General features: G+C 34.1%; 4 protein-coding genes across 4 annotated transcripts; 1 reads left to right on the forward strand and 3 right to left on the reverse strand.

Moving 5' to 3' along the window:
• Window positions 169–2,049, forward strand: LOC105160331. Its single transcript, XM_011077661.2, has 4 exons — window positions 169–325; window positions 1,089–1,161; window positions 1,241–1,296; window positions 1,709–2,049. Exons 1-4 carry the CDS (start codon window positions 267–269, stop codon window positions 1,827–1,829), a joined length of 309 nt encoding a protein of 102 aa, XP_011075963.1. The 5' UTR covers window positions 169–266; the 3' UTR covers window positions 1,830–2,049.
• Window positions 2,189–6,080, reverse strand: LOC105160333 (protein ABIL2). Its single transcript, XM_011077662.2, has 10 exons — window positions 5,596–6,080; window positions 4,624–4,766; window positions 4,178–4,260; window positions 3,915–4,065; window positions 3,434–3,533; window positions 3,239–3,331; window positions 3,103–3,148; window positions 2,927–3,015; window positions 2,694–2,839; window positions 2,189–2,582 (listed from the first exon to the last, which is right to left on the reverse strand). The coding sequence occupies exons 2-10, from the start codon at window positions 4,726–4,728 to the stop codon at window positions 2,409–2,411; spliced, it is 987 nt and encodes a 328-aa protein (XP_011075964.1). The 5' UTR covers window positions 4,729–4,766; window positions 5,596–6,080; the 3' UTR covers window positions 2,189–2,408.
• On the reverse strand, window positions 9,811–10,899 carry LOC105160334 (uncharacterized protein At4g00950). Its single transcript, XM_011077663.2, has 2 exons — window positions 10,292–10,899; window positions 9,811–9,960 (listed from the first exon to the last, which is right to left on the reverse strand). The coding sequence occupies exons 1-2, from the start codon at window positions 10,888–10,890 to the stop codon at window positions 9,906–9,908; spliced, it is 654 nt and encodes a 217-aa protein (XP_011075965.1). The 5' UTR covers window positions 10,891–10,899; the 3' UTR covers window positions 9,811–9,905.
• LOC105160335 (myosin heavy chain, striated muscle) lies at window positions 12,873–16,607 on the reverse strand. Its single transcript, XM_011077664.2, has 4 exons — window positions 16,053–16,607; window positions 14,578–15,698; window positions 13,550–14,436; window positions 12,873–13,403 (listed from the first exon to the last, which is right to left on the reverse strand). The coding sequence occupies exons 2-4, from the start codon at window positions 15,671–15,673 to the stop codon at window positions 13,071–13,073; spliced, it is 2,316 nt and encodes a 771-aa protein (XP_011075966.1). The 5' UTR covers window positions 15,674–15,698; window positions 16,053–16,607; the 3' UTR covers window positions 12,873–13,070.

The raw sequence follows: 19,057 nt of genomic DNA on the forward strand, positions 1-19,057 counted from the left end.
GTTGTACTATATCTTTTTTTATTTATGAAAATTACATTTATCGAAAAAGAAACAAGATCAATTATTTCATATATGAATAGCCAAAAAAAAAAAAAAGAATAAAGAAAGTAAAGAAGAACCCGGTTCCATTTTTAATGATATTTGATGCACGAACCGAACCGGATGAGTCTTTGCCCTAAACCGCTGCTTGGCTGCTTTTTTCTCTTCAACCTCTTCTGTTCTTGCTATAGTTTTTGCTGTGCAGTTTCAAATTGCAGTGCGGAAAAATGGAAACTTTAGCTGTTGACGGCACAATAGAAGCCCCAAGCAAATGGGAGTTCAGTTGGTAATCTCGGCGTGCGTGTGTATTTGTGTATTCGGGTTGCCTTTTGTATGTTGTCTGAACGTTTTGCTGCTTTGTTAGCGCGGATTTTCGTTCTTTCTGGTAGAATTTTTCATGGGTTTTGTTCTTATTAATGGAATTTCTTTTTGTGCGAGAATTTATAAAGAATGCTGCTTTATGTGCTGATTGTTTTGTGGGATTTCATGGTGAAAGATTAGAACTTTATGTTTTACTTGGTTTTGGGAGTAATTTCAAGACATTTGTTGGTTGTGTTGGAATAGGAACTGTTTAAGTCTTTGATTTGAAGGTGAAAATTTCTTTTTGATAATTTACTGTTCTTATATAAAAATTTTAATGTAGTTCCTTTTAAATTTTGCCCATCTGTTGAGCTTTCCTGTCTTTTAATCAATACATGTGCTCCTTTGCTTCAAAGTTCAAACATCACTGTTTGTATGCTGCCAACTAGTTACAGACTGCACTACTTCATTTACAATGCAGTTTCCGGACCATATTGTCGTTGCTTTCACCTGCACAAGAGTTAAGTTGCATATTCTGATGATTTATTTGTGTCCCAGAACAAACATTCGATATGTTTCCTGTTATTAAGACTAAAGTTCGATTTGAATAATTTCCTAGTTTCTGTATTGGATAAATAAAGTAGCAGTGGCGAACTACCTGTTCTCATTATTTTGCATGTTCCCTCTTGTCTACTATTGTGTTTATTGTGTTATTTTATCATTCTTTTTTACATAAAAGCTGTTTTCAGTGACTTGGAAGTCGATTATCAATCTGAGGAAATTGCCCGTATTGTGCATGCTGCATTAGCCGTTGATAAGGAGGTAATATTGCATGCTATCTCTACTTCAGAGTTTCTTGTTTTCTTGAACTCTCTCTGAGGTAGTTTGATTGCAACGACAGTTACAGCCAGACAAGGTGAAACGGCAAATGACAGTCTCCGATGGAAAGCTTTCTGTGTGAGTAGTTTTCTTTATACTTCCACTTTAGGAAATAGTTGAAAGACCTCTTGATCATAGTATTTGCTTTTCTGCATGATTTTGGAAGAGCCTCTGTTTCTTTTGGATGTAAGTACTGCTTGCAGTTGTACCAAAGGGAAGGTCTTCTGCTTTAGACATGTAACTAAACAATTCAAAGTTGGACTTGGGATTAGTTCCTTCAACGTAATAGAGCTTGAAAAATTGTTAGTCTTGCAATAAAGAAGAAATTAAGATAAGTTAGACAAATTTAAGGTTACCTTTTCACTGTTGCCTCTATAGGAAAAAACCTAATGCCTCCAGCACTCTGGGAAACCATTTTGGTCATTTTCGGAACCTTTACAATGTGAAGTTTGAATCAAATTTTTGTTTACTCTAACTCGTTTATGTACAGGCATTTCGAAGCAGTTGAAGCAAGATTTCTACGTGCATCATACAGCGCCTTTGTTGATGTTCTGACGCTTGCCACCAAAACAATCGAAGAATTTGGTCAAGGGATGACGATGACATTGTGACCTTCAAATATTGCTTGAGAACTCCATAGTTTATTGAACTTTGTGATTCTTGAATTTATCAACCTCACTGTGGTTTACATCGACATATCCATGTAATTTAGCAACTGAATTTCCTGGTTATACATCCTCTATGTATACTTAGTGTTAATGGGATCTGTCTGCATTCTGTGAAGACTTGATTAGAGGAAAGGGGTAAACATTTTCTCAAGCTTGCAATGGATTTAAGGGTTCAAGAATTGGTATTGTACTCCAGTCTAAGCAACAAGTTAAGCCAAATCTTGATCAGCGTTTGCAATTATGGGTAAGCACTTTGCCAGTTAGTGCTGATGGTGACAATTATTGAGCTTGAGAAACAAGCATCTTGTAAAGTTTGCATTAATATTAAGAAATATGTTTCTTATAGATTACAGTTATCATAAAAATACCATCAAAATGGGATGTGAAATTGAGGCCAAAAGAGGAAAACAAAATGGTATAACTCTTCCAAAGAATCTCCTGAAAGAAAGACAGGGTGTTGGCAAAGGTGGTCTAAAGGACACCTTCCCTGCAGCTCTTCTCTCTATCACCCCCTGATTTCCATCAGTATTCATCCAGATAAGTATACAACATATCATCTTTCTTTGACTTGCGTCGACTGAGCAAAGCTTTCAGCAGACGTTTACTTTTGCTGGGGTATTGTTCACCGCTGTCTTTGGGACTTTCTTTCTCAACACGAATGCGCATTGAAGCTGACTTTCGAGGTTCAGAAATATACTGCCGTAGTTAACCGATAAAATAGCCATTAGCAATAATTTGAGCCAAGAGATGAGCAACATAGCAAACATTATACTTAACAAACTTCGACAGAAAAGGATCTAATCTTACAGGTTGCCTTCCTAGAGATGGATTTGGGGTGGTTGGCCGGCTTCGATTTGGGGTACTAGGATTTGAACTTCTTGGAGTTGTAGGCTTACTGGAGAGGGAGCCCGATCGTAAAAGTGGAAACCGGTGCGGTGACACTGTTCTCCTTTCTGGTTGACACAACCATCATAACAATTGAGCTCACTTCAATTAACTTAAACTAGGATTTTTTGAGGTTAAAATGAGGAGGGACAAACCTAAATCTTTCTTCGGGATGTTGCCAGAGAATGAAAAGTTCCCCGGTTGCTGGGCAAGTTTTGGTGACGGTGAAGGAGAGCGCCCTTTACTGCATATAATATTTAGGTTAATATCTCCATGATTAGTAACTTCTGTATATAACATTTGACGAGTGATAGTTTACTAGCAAACTCACCCGAGTATAGAGGGTGGTGGAGTTTCTCGGATTGTAGCTCGAATAGCTGCAAAGTAACTAGCTGATAAGAACAACACTAACAATAAAAGTTTATACAAATGCATCAAAATGATACAATATAGGGATACAACAGTACCATTCTTAAATTGATGCCACTCGTCTCCATCATCTAGGCTGCATCCTTGGTACTTTGATTTGGTGCGAACAGCTCCATGCATAGTCTCTCCCACTAATGAAAAAGGACAGAAGATTTTTTCATGTAAAAACATGTATCAATTTTTATAGTTGACAAAATAGAATTATAGATTTCATAATTAAATGCGGTTAATACCTGGCAAGATGTATCGTTTATGGTAATTGGGAGTGTTTATGACCAACGACTGCTGAGAAATACCTTCACGATCAATATACTCCTGGCATGTCCGCAACCTCTGAATCACCACAAAAAAACAGAAAACAATCAATATACACGGTGCTGGCTTCTAGTGATCCTGGTGAGATTCATAGGCAACAAAAATTGATGCACTAGTTGATGAAACATCCTCAGTTGAACAAAAAAAATTGACTATTATGAAATTAACTTTCACAATGTCCTGAGTACAGAGTTGCTATATTGGCATCTCTCAGTCAGTAAAAGCAAGAATCCAGGATCTCCAGCATTACAAACAGGATATATTATAAAGTTGGATAATAGCAAACTTGAAAACCAAATATCTATATACGAAAAATACTAGAAAGATTTGCAACTTATAATGCTTGTTTTTGTTTAATCATCTTCTAATGTTTCAGGATTATAGCACTAACGAAATTACCTGCTCAATGCAAGAGACACGGAGTTCCGTTCCCGAAACTTCATCAACTTTTTCATCCAACAAATCATTGACCTTATAGGTAACTGAACCCAAATGGTCCACCGTATTGACAAGAGCTTTAATGGCATAATCTTTCAATGTATTCACCACTCTGCACATGCAGAAATGTTTCAGAACCAAAAGAAGAACTCAATTCTCTGATAAACTTAAATCGATAAGGAAAGGTATAATTTGACCTCTTCAATAACCTATAAGTAACTCACATATGCTTTTGGTCGTCATTAGTGTAAGACAACTCGAAGTATTCTGCAGCTGAGTAAAGCTGTTTCCTAAGGTTCTTCAAATCCTGAAGAAACAAATCAATAATATCAAGTTATTCTATCCAAGTCATTATCAAGATTGTAAAGCTGCAAATTAAAATTCTTTAGCTGTGTCTTCCACCCTTCTTCCAACCAAGAAGGACTGGAAACGAGTCGAGTATTTGTTGTACATATATGCCATCAGAACCAATCAAGAAGAGATATTTTCCACATGCAATTTCATAATAATTCCTCTCTAATATTTAAGGGATTGGTTTCTGTAGTTACTACATTTCTTTTGCACCAGTCCTCTCGAGCCATCAACTAGTTAACCTTGTAAAGCAATTCAATTGTAAAAGATGGAACACGAAATAGATACAAATTCGTGTATAAAAGGAAGGATAAAGTACCTTCAGACTATCAGAAAATAGCATACTTTGCTGCATAGAGACCTCGTCATAATTTGCTGGCTCACGAGGAAAGGGCATCGAAGCAGTTGCAGTCATTGTCTCCATGACGGAGCGACTGAAATAGTAGCTAGAAAGTCCTTATCCTGTAACAACCATTTCCCAGCAATAGAACAAAATAATGAAACTGATTCTAATATTAAACGATGGAAAAAAAAATAATGGTTGTTTCACAGTCTTGAGGCCAAACGAATCAGCAGCAGTAAATTGTGAAGATAAAGGTTCCAGCAAGAAATAGTTTAATGTTCCCAATCTCTGTGTTTCTGTGTGCGTGTTAGAGAGAGAGAGGTTCCAGATGAACTTAAAGGAAAAGAAAACAACCATAAATCCCATTTCATGCTTTTTCCTCTTTATATGTGAAGTGTATGTATGGACAGCCAGAATCCCATCCAAATCTTGAAAAGCAGCAACAAAAATCAAAGACAAAAACAACAGAAGCGCAGTAGAAAGAGACAATAAATTAAAAAAGAATGCCCAGGATATTGCTTTTTCCCCATTAACAAAATCCATAAAATTAAAGAACCAGAATTCCAGTACAAGCCAATCTTTGCAAAAGCTTGACCAAGACACTCCCATTTTCACACCAAAACTACATTTCTCCATGAAATTCTCAACTTAAACATTGAATCCCTTAAACTCACCAAAAAAGTTGCTATGTTTATCAGAATACTTTCAATTCAAAGCCACAAGAATCAGCAGAAGCCCCAAGAACAAGATGTGGGCTGCAATTTATATCACTCTATATGAATTGAAACACTAATAAATCACCTACAGTAAATTTAAAAAAAAAAAAACTGCAATCTTTTCCTCCCCAAAACCTCCCATTGCCCATCACATAACATATCAATACAAATTTAAAAGGGAGAAAAAAAATCCCAACAGCATAAATAAAAGCTATGAGAATCAAAAACTCACCTTGACCAACCAAAATTCTGAACTATCCTTCAGTCTCCCGAGCAACAAAACACAAAATCCCCACAAGCAAGAAACAGTCTGCTGAAAACACTCTGCTCTTTATCCTCCTCCTACACTTGCAAGATGCAAAATTATATCCACCCCACAATCACAATCACTCTCCCACTCAACTTTGATCATAGAGTGCAGCCTTGAAGAAACCCGGAACAAGACAACATAAAATAGGCCCAAAAGACATCAAAGTCACTGTTGTGGTTTGGTACCAAGATTTTGACTAAACCCCAATCAAAAACGACAAGTTTTTTGTGGGCTCTTCCCCTTTTTAACTTGTTGTTGGTGGGATATCGTTAAAAAATTGGAACAAGAACTGATTTAGAAGAAGAAGAAGAGAAAAGGAACAGTAGCACGTTGGTATAATTATATGTAAAGAGAATTTGAAGCATTTGACGTTGGAGTTTCAGGTCTTCAACCCTGTTTTTGGAGCAAGAATGAGGCATACACTGACCACACTATTCCCCTCAACACTCTTTCTAATCATTGCCCTGTTTCGTGGGTCACCACTCACCCATGAAATTTCTTTCTTTTATTTAATACCCTTTTTGCCACAAAAACTGGGGAATTCAAAAGGACCACCTAATTACAAACAATATCTTAGTCTAATTGTTGAGATTTATAAATAAGTTCGAGATTATAAATTTAAATTTTATTTAATATATAATTATATTAATAAATTGATTGAATAAATAAATTATTATAATTTATTTAAAATTATATTAATACATTGATTGAATTGAGAATAATTGTAATTTATTTTATTTTCTTGGTATATTGATGTTGAGGGTAAAGTTGAAGTCCATGAACAAGTTTGAAGTCATGAATTCGAGTTTCGTCAGACATATGGATATTTATTTCACTTTATGTAAATTACTATAATTTATTTATAGTCATATTAATACAATAGTTGAATAAGTAAGTTATCATAATTTATTTAAATCAAATTGATATATTGATTGAATTGAGAATTAGTTTATTATTCTTGATATATTGATATATACTGATGTAATATATATAAATATCTCCATATCCAAAATCCATTTGTGGGTATTTTACATTTATGGCAATTTGTGGGGTGGAGAAAAAAGAAAGAATAATTTATTTCTTTGGTATCACATTTTGTGAAAGACTTGTTTTACATTTGAAGGGTTTTCTTAAGAGTTAAGACAAATTGATTATAGGAAGGGACGAAGTGAAAATTTTATAAAAAAAAAATCATTTTTTTCTTTTTTTTTGTTAAATTTGGTTATAAGGTGATAATTTGGTTTTGAATTCTAAATTTTTTATAGGTTGGAAAATTTATTCTACTTTTAGACAGTTTTTACGAGCGCTTTAAAAAAGCTTTTTTTCAATTTTTGGCTCTTTAAAAATATTTTTGAAGTGTTTGGGATATCAGCTTCTACTTCTAAAATGGTTAATAAAAATATTTTTACACCAAAAGTTAGAATAACCTTGAGGGGTGCTTTTAGCTGCTTTGGTTTTTTTATAAATAAATTCAACTTTACTTTTTACTATTCTACTCTTATTTTAATAATGTTAACTAAACTTTATCGTTTTTAATTTATTTTTAAAATTGCATATAAAGTTGTATATCGGAGTTTTCAAATATTTTAAATTTTAATAATTATTAATTTTATACTTTTACGTATTTAGTATTTTAAGATTTTTATATTTTATGTGCTATATCATCTGATTATATTATTTTGTGCACATATTACTATTCAAGTAATTAAAAAATAATTACTTTTTACAATCATGTAAGTTTTACTATTGTGTATGAATGAATAATTATATTATTTACTAAAAGTATTATTAAATTAAATATAATTTTTAATATTTTTAAAAATATAAATATGAAATACTAATCGAAATAAAATTTATATTTTTATGGAAAAATAATTATCACTGACAAATAACATGTGAAATAATAAGCAAAAAATAGAATTTTTTACCACATAAGGACAAAACAGTCTTTCATCAATTAAATTTATTTTAGAAGTGATTTTTTTTCAAACACTATTCAATTTAGCTTTAATTTGCTTTTTACTTTTTTTACAAACATTACCCACTTTTAATTATGCTACAAATTTCAACCTTTTTTTACAAAAATCACTTTTTCAAAAGCAGAAAGTTTTGCAAATATTCCCTTAATATTACCCTATTGACTTTTATTTATATATATATATGTATATATATGTATATATATATCAGCTTTTTACTAAAATTTGATTCCTAATTTAGTTCAAACTATAGATAGAATAATGTAATTTATCTTTGGAATAATTACATTGTGCCCGATAATATTTGATATAATTACTCACAAACCTCCTATAATTTGAGAATCATATCTAATACTCTCGACGAGTGTTTTTGCATAATAAATAGATTTCTTATTTAGTTAAGATTTACTAAATTTATTAATATTAGCAAAAAAAAATTAAATATTTATCTTGATTGACTTATTACTGATTTATTGCAGGTCAAACAAATATTTTTTAGTCAAACTATCATAATAAGAGTGAAGATTTACCTCTTCATATGCAGTAGCATATAAAAAAGTATAAGGATAGTTGTGTCAAAAAAAAATTTATTTGACCTGCAATAAATTAGTAATAAGTCAATTGAGAGTATATATGAATTTTTATTCAATTATTTTGCTAATATTAGAAAATTTGGTAAAAATTAACTGTTAAAAAGATCTATTTATTAAAAATACTAAGGATACTAAATGTAATTTATAGAATTACATCTGATCTACGCATAATTATACTAAAATTCAAAGAAAGACTGTGTAATTATCAATTATAAAAAAAAGTGTTTCTATTTTTATGTTTAATGCTAAATAATGATGATGGTCAAATTGTTGAACAGAAAAGAAAGCATTTGATTATGAGGAGTGTGGGCCCACAAATATTGTTAGGACTTTAGCTTTTTGCTAGGGAAGTAATTGTAATGGGAACATGGAGGTCCGAAACCATGATTACTTAGTGGTGATAATGTTCTGGTAAGTGGGGTTTTTGTGGACTTCTTTTCATTAATTTAATCAGCGCCGTGAATGGTGGGTGGGCCCTCTCGAAGACTGATCATCAACGTGATTGGATATCTTCTTGATCGAGTTTATACATATAGTTCACACCTCGCAAGTCATAATATGAGTTGACATAAAAGAAGGAAATTTCTATTGAAGAAAAAAAAAATATTAATTATTTTAATAAAATAAAAAATCATTTAAATTAAAAACAAATACACATTTGCTTAATGAGCTTAAAGTTCATAACTTCATATTTATTTATGGGACCTCAACTTAAATATTTATGGGACCTCAACTTCGACTATCGGACTAAGACCTCGACAACCTCTGTTTTGTATTTTAGATTTTTTACAAAATTTATTTTTTTTAAAAATGGAACATAAATTTTAATATTAGAATTGAACATTTTAAATTGGGCACCAAATATATTTGGGCTGCTGCAGAATAGAGGATGTCATGTTGATACTTTCTCAAGTTACAGATTCCCAAGTGTGCAATTGGGCCAACTGTGGCCTTGTAGTAGCTTAGGACTTGGGTTACATGGGATACAAAGATTTGAAATTAATGAATTTTAAAATCTTAATAATAATTTTTGTTTTTTTTTATTTTAGTTTTACATTGTTATTGAATTTATTTTTTTTAAATAGAATTATTTGAAATTTTTTCTCTAAATAAATCAATCCAAATGCAACAATAAAGAAATGCGATTTTCAACAATTAATATACGCAAATGATTAATATTAGATAAGTATAACTAATCAATAACTACTATTACGATTGACCACCACTACTATTAGAATGAAATAATTATCCACACATTGGTGGGACTCAACTTCGCCAATTAAACTCAGCATTTTAACATAATGAATATGAATTACACTAACGACCTATTTTTATTCTTTTTTCAAGTGAAATCGATGACCTTTTTTTTATTATTATTTTTGTATAAATCGATTACAATCATCAAAATCTAATATTTGTATAACAACATTTGACAACTAACAATCATATACTAATCATCAATATCATATAAGTATATATAATCAATAAATACTATTAAAATAGAACGACAATTATTATTAAAGTAGGATAGCATCTCACACATTAGTGGAGTTCAAACCCATCTCAAATACATTCATTCATTCCAAGTGATTAATTATCTAACATAACAAAATTCCATGAATTAAAGCTTCATATTTTCATGTGCCCCTCTCCTTGAAAATTGTTACCGTCTACGCTTCCACGCAACGACCTGCTTAAAACTTGCACAAATCTCCATCCTGACACACAATGCAACATATGAATTAGAAATGACTTATATTTGCATAAATTTTACCTACTACTTATTACATGAATATATCAGCATTTTATCTTCAAAATTAATATTATACATGTGAATAAGTATTAGAGTAAATTACAATGAATTTTCTAAAATCGGTCGAAATTATGAGTACCCGTCTAACAAAAATCCCCTCAAATCGATTGTCACGAAATGGTATTACTGCCGTTAAATCTATGAGATATTTATAATTTAGATATTACTAATTTCGTTCAAATGAACATTAATATGTTAGAAAAAAAGAAAGAAAAGTTAGAAAAGAACTAACGCACAAGTTAGAATTGATGGTAGAGAAATTGAAGAAGCTCCTCCTCCTCCTCCTAATTCTTGTGACCTTCACATTCTTCTCACTCTTGAGTATCTCACCTAATGAGTGTGAAAGGTCAAAACTGCCCCGGGGCAACTTTTCCTCATCCTTGAAGCTCCCCCACTGTCGACAACCAAAGACTCTACTGCTGCTCCTTTTCGTGTGCCTCAGCCCTTCCTCCCGCCCCGCCGTCACCGGCCCCTCTTTCCGGAAGGAGAAGGTGCATGCGAGGGATAAGGACCGGCCGACGTAAGGCCCGTCCAATGGCGAGGGCGTTATGGTAATTTTGGCATCATCATGCAACAATCTTGGAGGCAGGTCCAAGCACCTGGCTGCCTTGTTCTTGGACGTTGCTGCGGCGGCGGAAGGCGGAGCCTCCGCCTCCTCCACGGTGGCTCTAGGCTTTCCGGGGACTTCCTCCCAGTGGAATGGGATTGAAACCGATGGATGGAGCGGTGGCGTTAGCATTTGTATGGGCTCTCTTGGCTTGCATGGAAGCTTAGATAAAGAAAGTTTTGGTGTAGAGTTGGGTTCACAGTGATCGTCTACTTCTAAAACCATCATAATAGTTAACTCTAGCTACCCTTTTGTGAATTAGAAATTATATACATGTTCATGTATGTATATATATCTACTTGGGGTGGGGTGGAGGGAGTTAATGGTAATTGGACATGAGAAGGCTCCTCGGTTCAACTATTCACGAGCAAAGAAATGGGATAGTAACGGATAGTCGAACGACTTGAGATGTTTAAATGACTATAATGGCCTTTAAATGTTGAACATACTTCATATTCGGTCAATTTCAAATAAATGATCTTCAACGGTACTAATAGTTGAAAATGAAGAAATAAATAAGAGTTTTGAGGTGGTTGGTGTCTATGCATGAAACGTCCATATGGAGATTGTTAAATGGGGAAAATTATAATCTCAATCGAGTTTAGTCGGTTGTGAACCAATTACATGACAAATTTAATAGATTTGTGGTGTCATAATTGTATAATTTTCAAAAAAATGACCAATCACATGTTAAGTGTATCACATTTATTTTGTAATCGATTTGGTTCGCCTAAACCTGATTTGGGTAAAAAAAATTTCGTTAAAGCCAAAGAAAGATGATGGAGAGTTGACCAAAATGGGCACCAAATACTTTTCGAGAGATCTCCTCCAAATCACTGGTATGGCTATCGAAATCGTGAGCATCAGCATGTAGGTTCCAAATCCAAGTGGTAGTATCAGGTCCTTTAGCTATTGTTCTTGAGAAATGATCCGGTTTGGCCCATTGCTCGAAAGAAGTTTTTACGGGATCCTTATCCACCAAAATTTTGACTTCTGGTTCCGGCGAACGAATAATCATTGACTCCTCCTCTTTTCGGACAACACATACAAAGAGAGCCGCCAACAGTCAAATAATTAGTAAACCCTTGAGAGATATTTCTATAATGAATTTCTTTCTCTTCTATTTTTTATTTTATGATAATCAAGAAGTTTACGAATTTTTACCTGAAACGTATATATGTTCAAAGTCATGGTAGCTTAATGTATTTATCTCTACCTTTTCTACTCTCAACTGTAAAATAGTATTGTATCTCGTATTTTATTTAATATATATATATAATACTAAGTGCGTAAAATTCCCTTCAACTGTATATTTAAAAAAATATATTTTATGCATATGTGTAAATTGTAAAAGAATCAGAATTTCTTGAATCTGGAAGTTATATACATATATATATATATATATATATTGGGTTCCATTTCCATCCACATAATTGATTGTATGTACCAATGGCAACCATGCCTAATAAAAGCATGCAGCAAAAAGAGGGAACACATGAAGATTCTTGCAAGTGATTGAAGATGGAGGCCAAATCGAGCCATAAACATCTCATCCATCAGACTCCAAATTGTTGGGCTTATTCACATCTCATACTAACTTTTTGCCGTAAAATTCTTACTCAAACTTAATTTTGTCGAATCAAACCAATTACAAAGTAATTGTAATCCATTTGCATGTGATTGATCGCTCTCTTTGAACTGTACACCAATTACATAATAACTGTATTACACTTACCATATAATTAATTCAGTAATCTAGGCTAAAATCTCCTGTCCTTGTGGAAACCTTTTTGTTTTTCCTCATTAAGCATTTATGGCTGCATACCAATCAATGCTGGCTAGTGATACATGACAAGAATCACTATGCATGTTATGCATGTATATAAGCATGATGTATGCATGCACATGTTGTGTGTTGACTTGACCCTAACATAGCATGTGAGGCAGCTATTCCCTTTTGTGTGGACTACTGAAGGAAGGAATCCATGAATCATTCAATGGACATTAATGTGTTCACATTTGGATCTATGCCTCTCCATTCATCCTCAAAGCATATCACATCATAGAAGCAACTCCTTTTGGCATCAGGGCTTATAGTACAGAAAGAACAATATATTACATCATGCGTGTAGTGATATGTACTGATTCAGAACTAAGACTTTGTATCAGAGGACTGTATGTGCCTATACATGCATTCATGGAAATGGAGGTGCTTAAAATTGGCTGATGATGAATATTGCAAGCCTTGCCAAGTCATTCCATAAATGGGTGAAGGAAATTTGAGAGAAAGACCAGAGAAGATAACTTATATTATTCAAATTTACTATAGAAGCGTTAGAGTGATTGATAAATCTATAGACCTTAAAACCTTCCTATTGGACGCATCTTCTCATTATTAACAATTGAACCTATCTTTTGAGATGTATAATACCGTCACATGCCAGGGTTCCCTCAAGATCCCCGATAATTCGAGATATCCGGACTTCAAGGCCCCTCTGAACTTCTCGGAAGATACTATCAGCAAATCGCTCCACGTCAAAGCTCTCTGGCTTTTCAATCTTTTCTACATAACCAACAAGCCCAGAGGCAATCTTGGTTTGCACTTCCATTAGCTTTTGCCCCGTTGCAACTATATATCTCTGTAATTGAAAGGTCTCTTCAAGAAACTGCTCCAGCTTTTTGGTTTCATCCTCTGTTCTAGCAATGGCCAATCCTCCATTCAAATTCAAGTTTTTCTCATGCTGCAGTGATGAACAGCAATTATAAGTTGATTTACGTAATCATAAAAGTCTTGCAACTTGATCGAGAACTTCAAGAAAATGCTAACTAGAAAACGTAGATTCCATATTTGAGTTGATAGAAAAGTAAAATGTGGTTGGATTTTTACCATTCTTTGGCAAAGATCATCAGTTTTACCCTGAAGCGACTGGTAACGATCAACTTGTTTGTTCAGAAGGGATGTAAGTGCATGAAACCCTTTCACTCCAGAATACCCATTGTTGTTTTCGCTGTTTTCCTGCTTTCCTGTCAACCTCTCAAGCATGAGGAATTGCTGCTTGAGTCTCTTGATCTTGTAGGAAACTCCAAGTGCATGAATATCCATCTTCCAGGTTGAAGTTGTTTTCCTACTTGGTCCTTGGCCTAATGATGTAGATGTTTCAGCATTTGCAATGTCATCTGAGTCGATACTTTCTCGCCGCAAATGATCTGGCTCCATTGCAGCAACCTTACCCTCTTGCAACTCCTTATGTGGATTTTGAAGTGTCAAAACTATATCCTTGACCTGTTCATTAGCTGGCATGTCATCCACCTTTTTGTCCTCCACTGCTTGAGAAATTCCCTCAGCTATTGCCTTCAGTTCTTGCCTTTTCTGCCCTGGTTTTCTTTTAATGACCTTTACTTTCGACCACACTGTATCGTGGTTTATTGAATTGAAGTTCAATTTTTGGAGATTTGGAGGATTGAACTGCAAAACCAACTGCTCTTTTAGTGAATGTAATTCAGCATTGCGGTCCAGCAAAAGGGCCTCCAACTTCATATTTTCCTGCCTGAGCTGTGTAATTTCTTGATCAAGCCCTTCAATATGTGACTGCAACCTCTTTGATTCTATTTCTGTGCTCAACAAACGCCAGCGGAAAGCTTCTAACTTTTCGTCTTTGATGCTCAGTTGCTCTGCAAAAGCATCTATTTCAAGGTTATGTCTTTCCTCCATTGCAATCTTGTGTGACTCTGAGTCCTCCCAATTCTCCAAGTGGTCAACATCAGCTACTGACTCTGAAAATAGAACATGTAAGAGTAAAAAGAATTAAACAACAGAAACTTAACAAGATCGTAGAAACAATGAGGCATAACAATTTCGACAAGCATGTGTATATTTATGCAAATGCAAGTTTCATATAAAGAAGGTGATCTTACGTGTTTTGTCAGTTCCCTCGGTCAAATATGGATCAGATACAAGGGAAAAAACTTCTACCCCTTTCCTAACATCTGACTTCACGTCTACATGCTTAGCAAACATATTTCTCAATGACTGTCTTTCATGTTTAGGCTCAGAAACCGCCTTCCATCTTGCTGTTTCTAACTCGGCTTGCTTATTCTTGGCCTTTGACGATTTCACTTCCTTTAACAGCATTTGTTTCTCTGCTGTATCTAATTTGGACTTCCTCAGCATGGCTGACAAAATCTGATCTTTCTGTTCCAAATCCTTGCGCATTTTCAGAAGCTCAATAGATAATCTTTGGGTCATCACGATAGACTGCTCTTTCTGCTCCAGTACCGAATCAAGTTCTTGCTTTGCTGCTTCAACTTGCCTAACGGCCCGACCCAACTCTGCTTCAAGCTGCCTCTGATTTGATACAAGCTCAATAATTGCCGTCTTATGTCTCGATAGTTCACTAGAATGGCGTTGAGCTTCACGTTTTACGTTTTCTCTCAACTCATCCACAAGATTTTCTGCCGCCTTAACTTTTTCTTCTATCTCCCTTCTCTTCTGCTCTCCTTCCTCGAAGGACTTATCCTTTAACTGCAAAATAGCTTCATTCTCCTTCAATTTCTCATTCAATTCAGAAATAGATTTCTCCTTTTTCATCTCAACAACTCTCAACTCATTCATAAGAGCAGCAATTTGCTGCCTGAGTTTCCTTCTCTCGTCAAACCAGCTCTGCTCTCGGGCAGCAACTATGCTAACAACTTTCTCATTTGCTTTTGCCTCTTCGCTTCTTCTTTTCTTCAATTCTTGTATCTGTTTCTGGGCATTCTCCAGCTTTTGAAGAAGCTGCCCACTTTTAGCCTCCTCCCTTTGAACCCTCCAAAGGAGCAATCCCAACAGATGGGCACTTCCCTTAAGCATCCTATTTCTTATTTCGGACCATTTGCCGTCACACATTTCAGGCTCCGGCAAGAGCCGAAGAGCAAAAAATGCACAAGAAACGCCAAAAAGCATCGGATACAAGCTATCAATGTTCTCCTCAGATATAAAAATGAAGGAACCTGAGACACCCTTTTCATCCATCCCTCAATTATAAGATCAGCCACCTCTGAAGAATGCCACAGAAGTGATGAAATTAAAAAATACACCTTTTAAATGTGAAATATCAAGAATTCTTCAAACATAGACAAGGGCTAGCACCAAATTCATACTAGGTTAACGGAACCAAGTATCAAGAACTCTGAATTCAAGTAAAACATTAAAACCCCTTGCTGGTGTAAGATTAACAAAAGAGAAGGAAATATCAAGCTACTCCAACCACAGGAATAACTGTGCGAGATCATTAGAAAGATCAAAATTTCACAAAATTACAAAAAGAAAGAGAAAAATGCAGAAACTGACAAGTTTCTTGAACTGAAACACAGAACTCGGGATCCAAAAACTTTATAAACAGATTACTTACAAGAATTGGGGCCAACAACACTTCAATCAACACAAGAGACCACCCATTTGGAGAAGAATTTCAGCTAAAACAAAAACCCCATTTGGGAATTCATTCAGCTTTAACCAACACTTTTGCTTTTCCAACATAGAACCCAGAGCAGCAAAAATGCCCAACTGCAAAAAGCTGCTAACACCTGTTTCTTACTGAAATTATCCCATATAAAACGTTCAGAGAACGCCAAAAGCATGGACTTTTACACGTGCGAACTCTGCTAAATCAGTTAATTTTTGTACTGTAACTGAGCTCAAGAAAAAAACCAAAGGCACAAAGAAAACACACACTGTTCACTCTTTTCCCTAGTTTTCAGTGCTGACCCCATCAAACCCCACTTTAGGCAAACACCCTTGATTCTTTTATCATCTTTTGTTCTTCAGTTTTCTGGCTCTGAATAAGAGGATTGAGGAGCAACTGGGTCCAGATTCGTGGTAATTCCGTTCACATTGATGCTCAAGAAAATTAACGTACAAACCAGAAAAACAGTGTTGTATCTCTGTCAAATTATCAAACACTAATATATAATATATATGTATTTTTGTACTAATCTTTCCAGCTTGGCTTGGCTGTCAATCTCTCTTTCTGTCTGTAGCCCCACTACTGCGTGGATTAAGCCATATGCAAAAGATAACTATATGCCCACAAGATTTGACATTTATGTTTCTACTTCAACAATATTTTCATTACGACTATATAAAAATAATTTATGACAATATTTTCACTCGAAATTCAATTTCGTGAATATAAATAAATATAAAAAAATAGACATTTTTCTCAAATTTACCTTTGTAAAAACAATAGGTAGGTAGTAGGACAATTTTTAGCCAAGGCTTGGAACTTATTTCACTAGGAAATCTTAAATTGGAATAATGTTGGACATAACGAAATATTCATACTATATTATTCTCCCCAACCACCATAAAATCATGTGATATTGTGCTAAGAGTTTCATCGTACACAATATTTATAATTCGATTTTGCCTTATCTTTCCTAGAAAAAAGAAAAATAAATAAAATATTGAGATGGACCACAATATCAATTTTAGGCTACAAATATAGACACCCCCTAGAATTATGGATCACGAGACCTTGTTTTTAAAAGAAAAATAAAATCTTTCCCATGGCCCAAAGCAACAAGATTTGCACAACCAAACCTGAAAATTCCCACCAACCCTTCCTAAGATGTTGCCTCAGCTAATCCCTAAGTTCTTGACTTGGAGCTGTAAGTCATCCATTTATTTTATATTAATTTAATTTGACGAAATCTAATTTGAACAAAAATTTCTAAGGATGCCCGCCAAGAAACCATCATGTTGCAATGGGCCCAAAGAGATATGTGGATTTACATTAGTGATGATGATTGGTGAAAGCATTGATACACAAATTCTTGAAGTTGCCCTGCCCCCTTTGCTGAAACCTGTAAAGAAGGGGGTTTGCTGGATTAAAGCTGAGCAAATCTTCAAACTTATTGGCCAATTTTTCAAGTATAGTTTATTGGAAACAAAAACAAAGTACAGTATTATTTGTGGTCTCTTATTTATATTTAAATGTGAAGATCTGCCCTTGGAATCTCTGACAAGGCTGGAATCCCACAATTGGATTGCATTCAAAGCAAACACATGTATGAAGAATAATTGCTACTTGTTTTTTTTGGTAATGTTTTGGACTTTGTAAGTATAGCTAGTGATATTAATAAAATCCACTAATTTCCCATCCCAATTACCTCTTTGTAATTAAGAATATCCTAACAGGATCGATGATTCACATATTTTATATTAAAGATATTTAGATACATTTATTCGACTCATTTAGCTCATGACTTTTAGAGGTTCAACATATAGTGTGATCCAATAAAATTTAATGGATACTATATTATTTGATCAAAACTTATTAACAGTACTATCCGTATGTCATTTTTATACTGATATATATAAACTTCGACTTTTAGATTCATTACTGATTTGATTGTCGGAGTGTATTCGTTGGAACTCTTGACAAGTGGATGTTTTTTTTACTTTGATGTTTATCAGTGGTGGTATACAATACATTTGCACGATGATAAATTAGTGCACCGTAGTTACATGTTTCATATCTGTAATAGTATTGTACATTAGATGTTTTTTGTACCGAAAAATGAAATTACTAAATGCTAGTTCAATTCGTGTTCTTGATTTAAATTATATTATTGTTTTAGGTTAATAATTATAAAAATTTAGAATTAATGCATCAATATCTTTTTGAGTACATATGATTTTAATCTGGCGAAAAGAGAAAATTATATTCCACCCTCTAAAGTTTGGTGTAATTACACATAGACACTCTATGGCTTGAAAAATTACATCTACCACCCCTAACAAATAAGTCCCCTATAAGTCAAAATGCACTAAAGTTGTTGATGTTAACAAAAAAAAAAAAAACTTAATAAAAATTGATATTTATCCTTTATTGACTTAAAACTAACTTAATGCAGGTCGAATAATTTTTTCAGAATAAATTACCGTTATCACGGTGAAGATATATACCTTCTCATTTATTTTACCTGCTATAAATCAATAGTAAGTCAGTCGAGGGTAAATATGGAGTTATTTTTTATTTTTTTTATTAATATCAGCAAATTCGATGAATTTTGACTAATGAATTGACTTATTTGTAGGCGAAAGCACATTTCCTGCATTCAACATCTTTTATGAGTACTTATGATTTTAATCTAGCGAAAATTATGTATAAATAGTGGGAATTGGGCCCAATATGAGTTGTGGGCTATCCATACTGAAACATTAGGTCTTATTGGGCCAGCAACAGATGAATTAAGCCCAATAGTTGTTGGGCTTAATAGAGCCTATTGATTGAAATGTGCCAACAAACTGATTGATGAGCCCATTGGAACTGAGCTTTCTTCATTGGCTTTCCAAATCAAATAAAAGGTCCAAAATAACCTCCGAGCCGACAACCCGCTCACACCTTAACTA

The sequence above is a fragment of the Sesamum indicum genome, linkage group LG4 (assembly GCF_000512975.1).
Source record: "Sesamum indicum cultivar Zhongzhi No. 13 linkage group LG4, S_indicum_v1.0, whole genome shotgun sequence".
Taxonomy (NCBI): Eukaryota; Viridiplantae; Streptophyta; class Magnoliopsida; order Lamiales; family Pedaliaceae; genus Sesamum; species Sesamum indicum.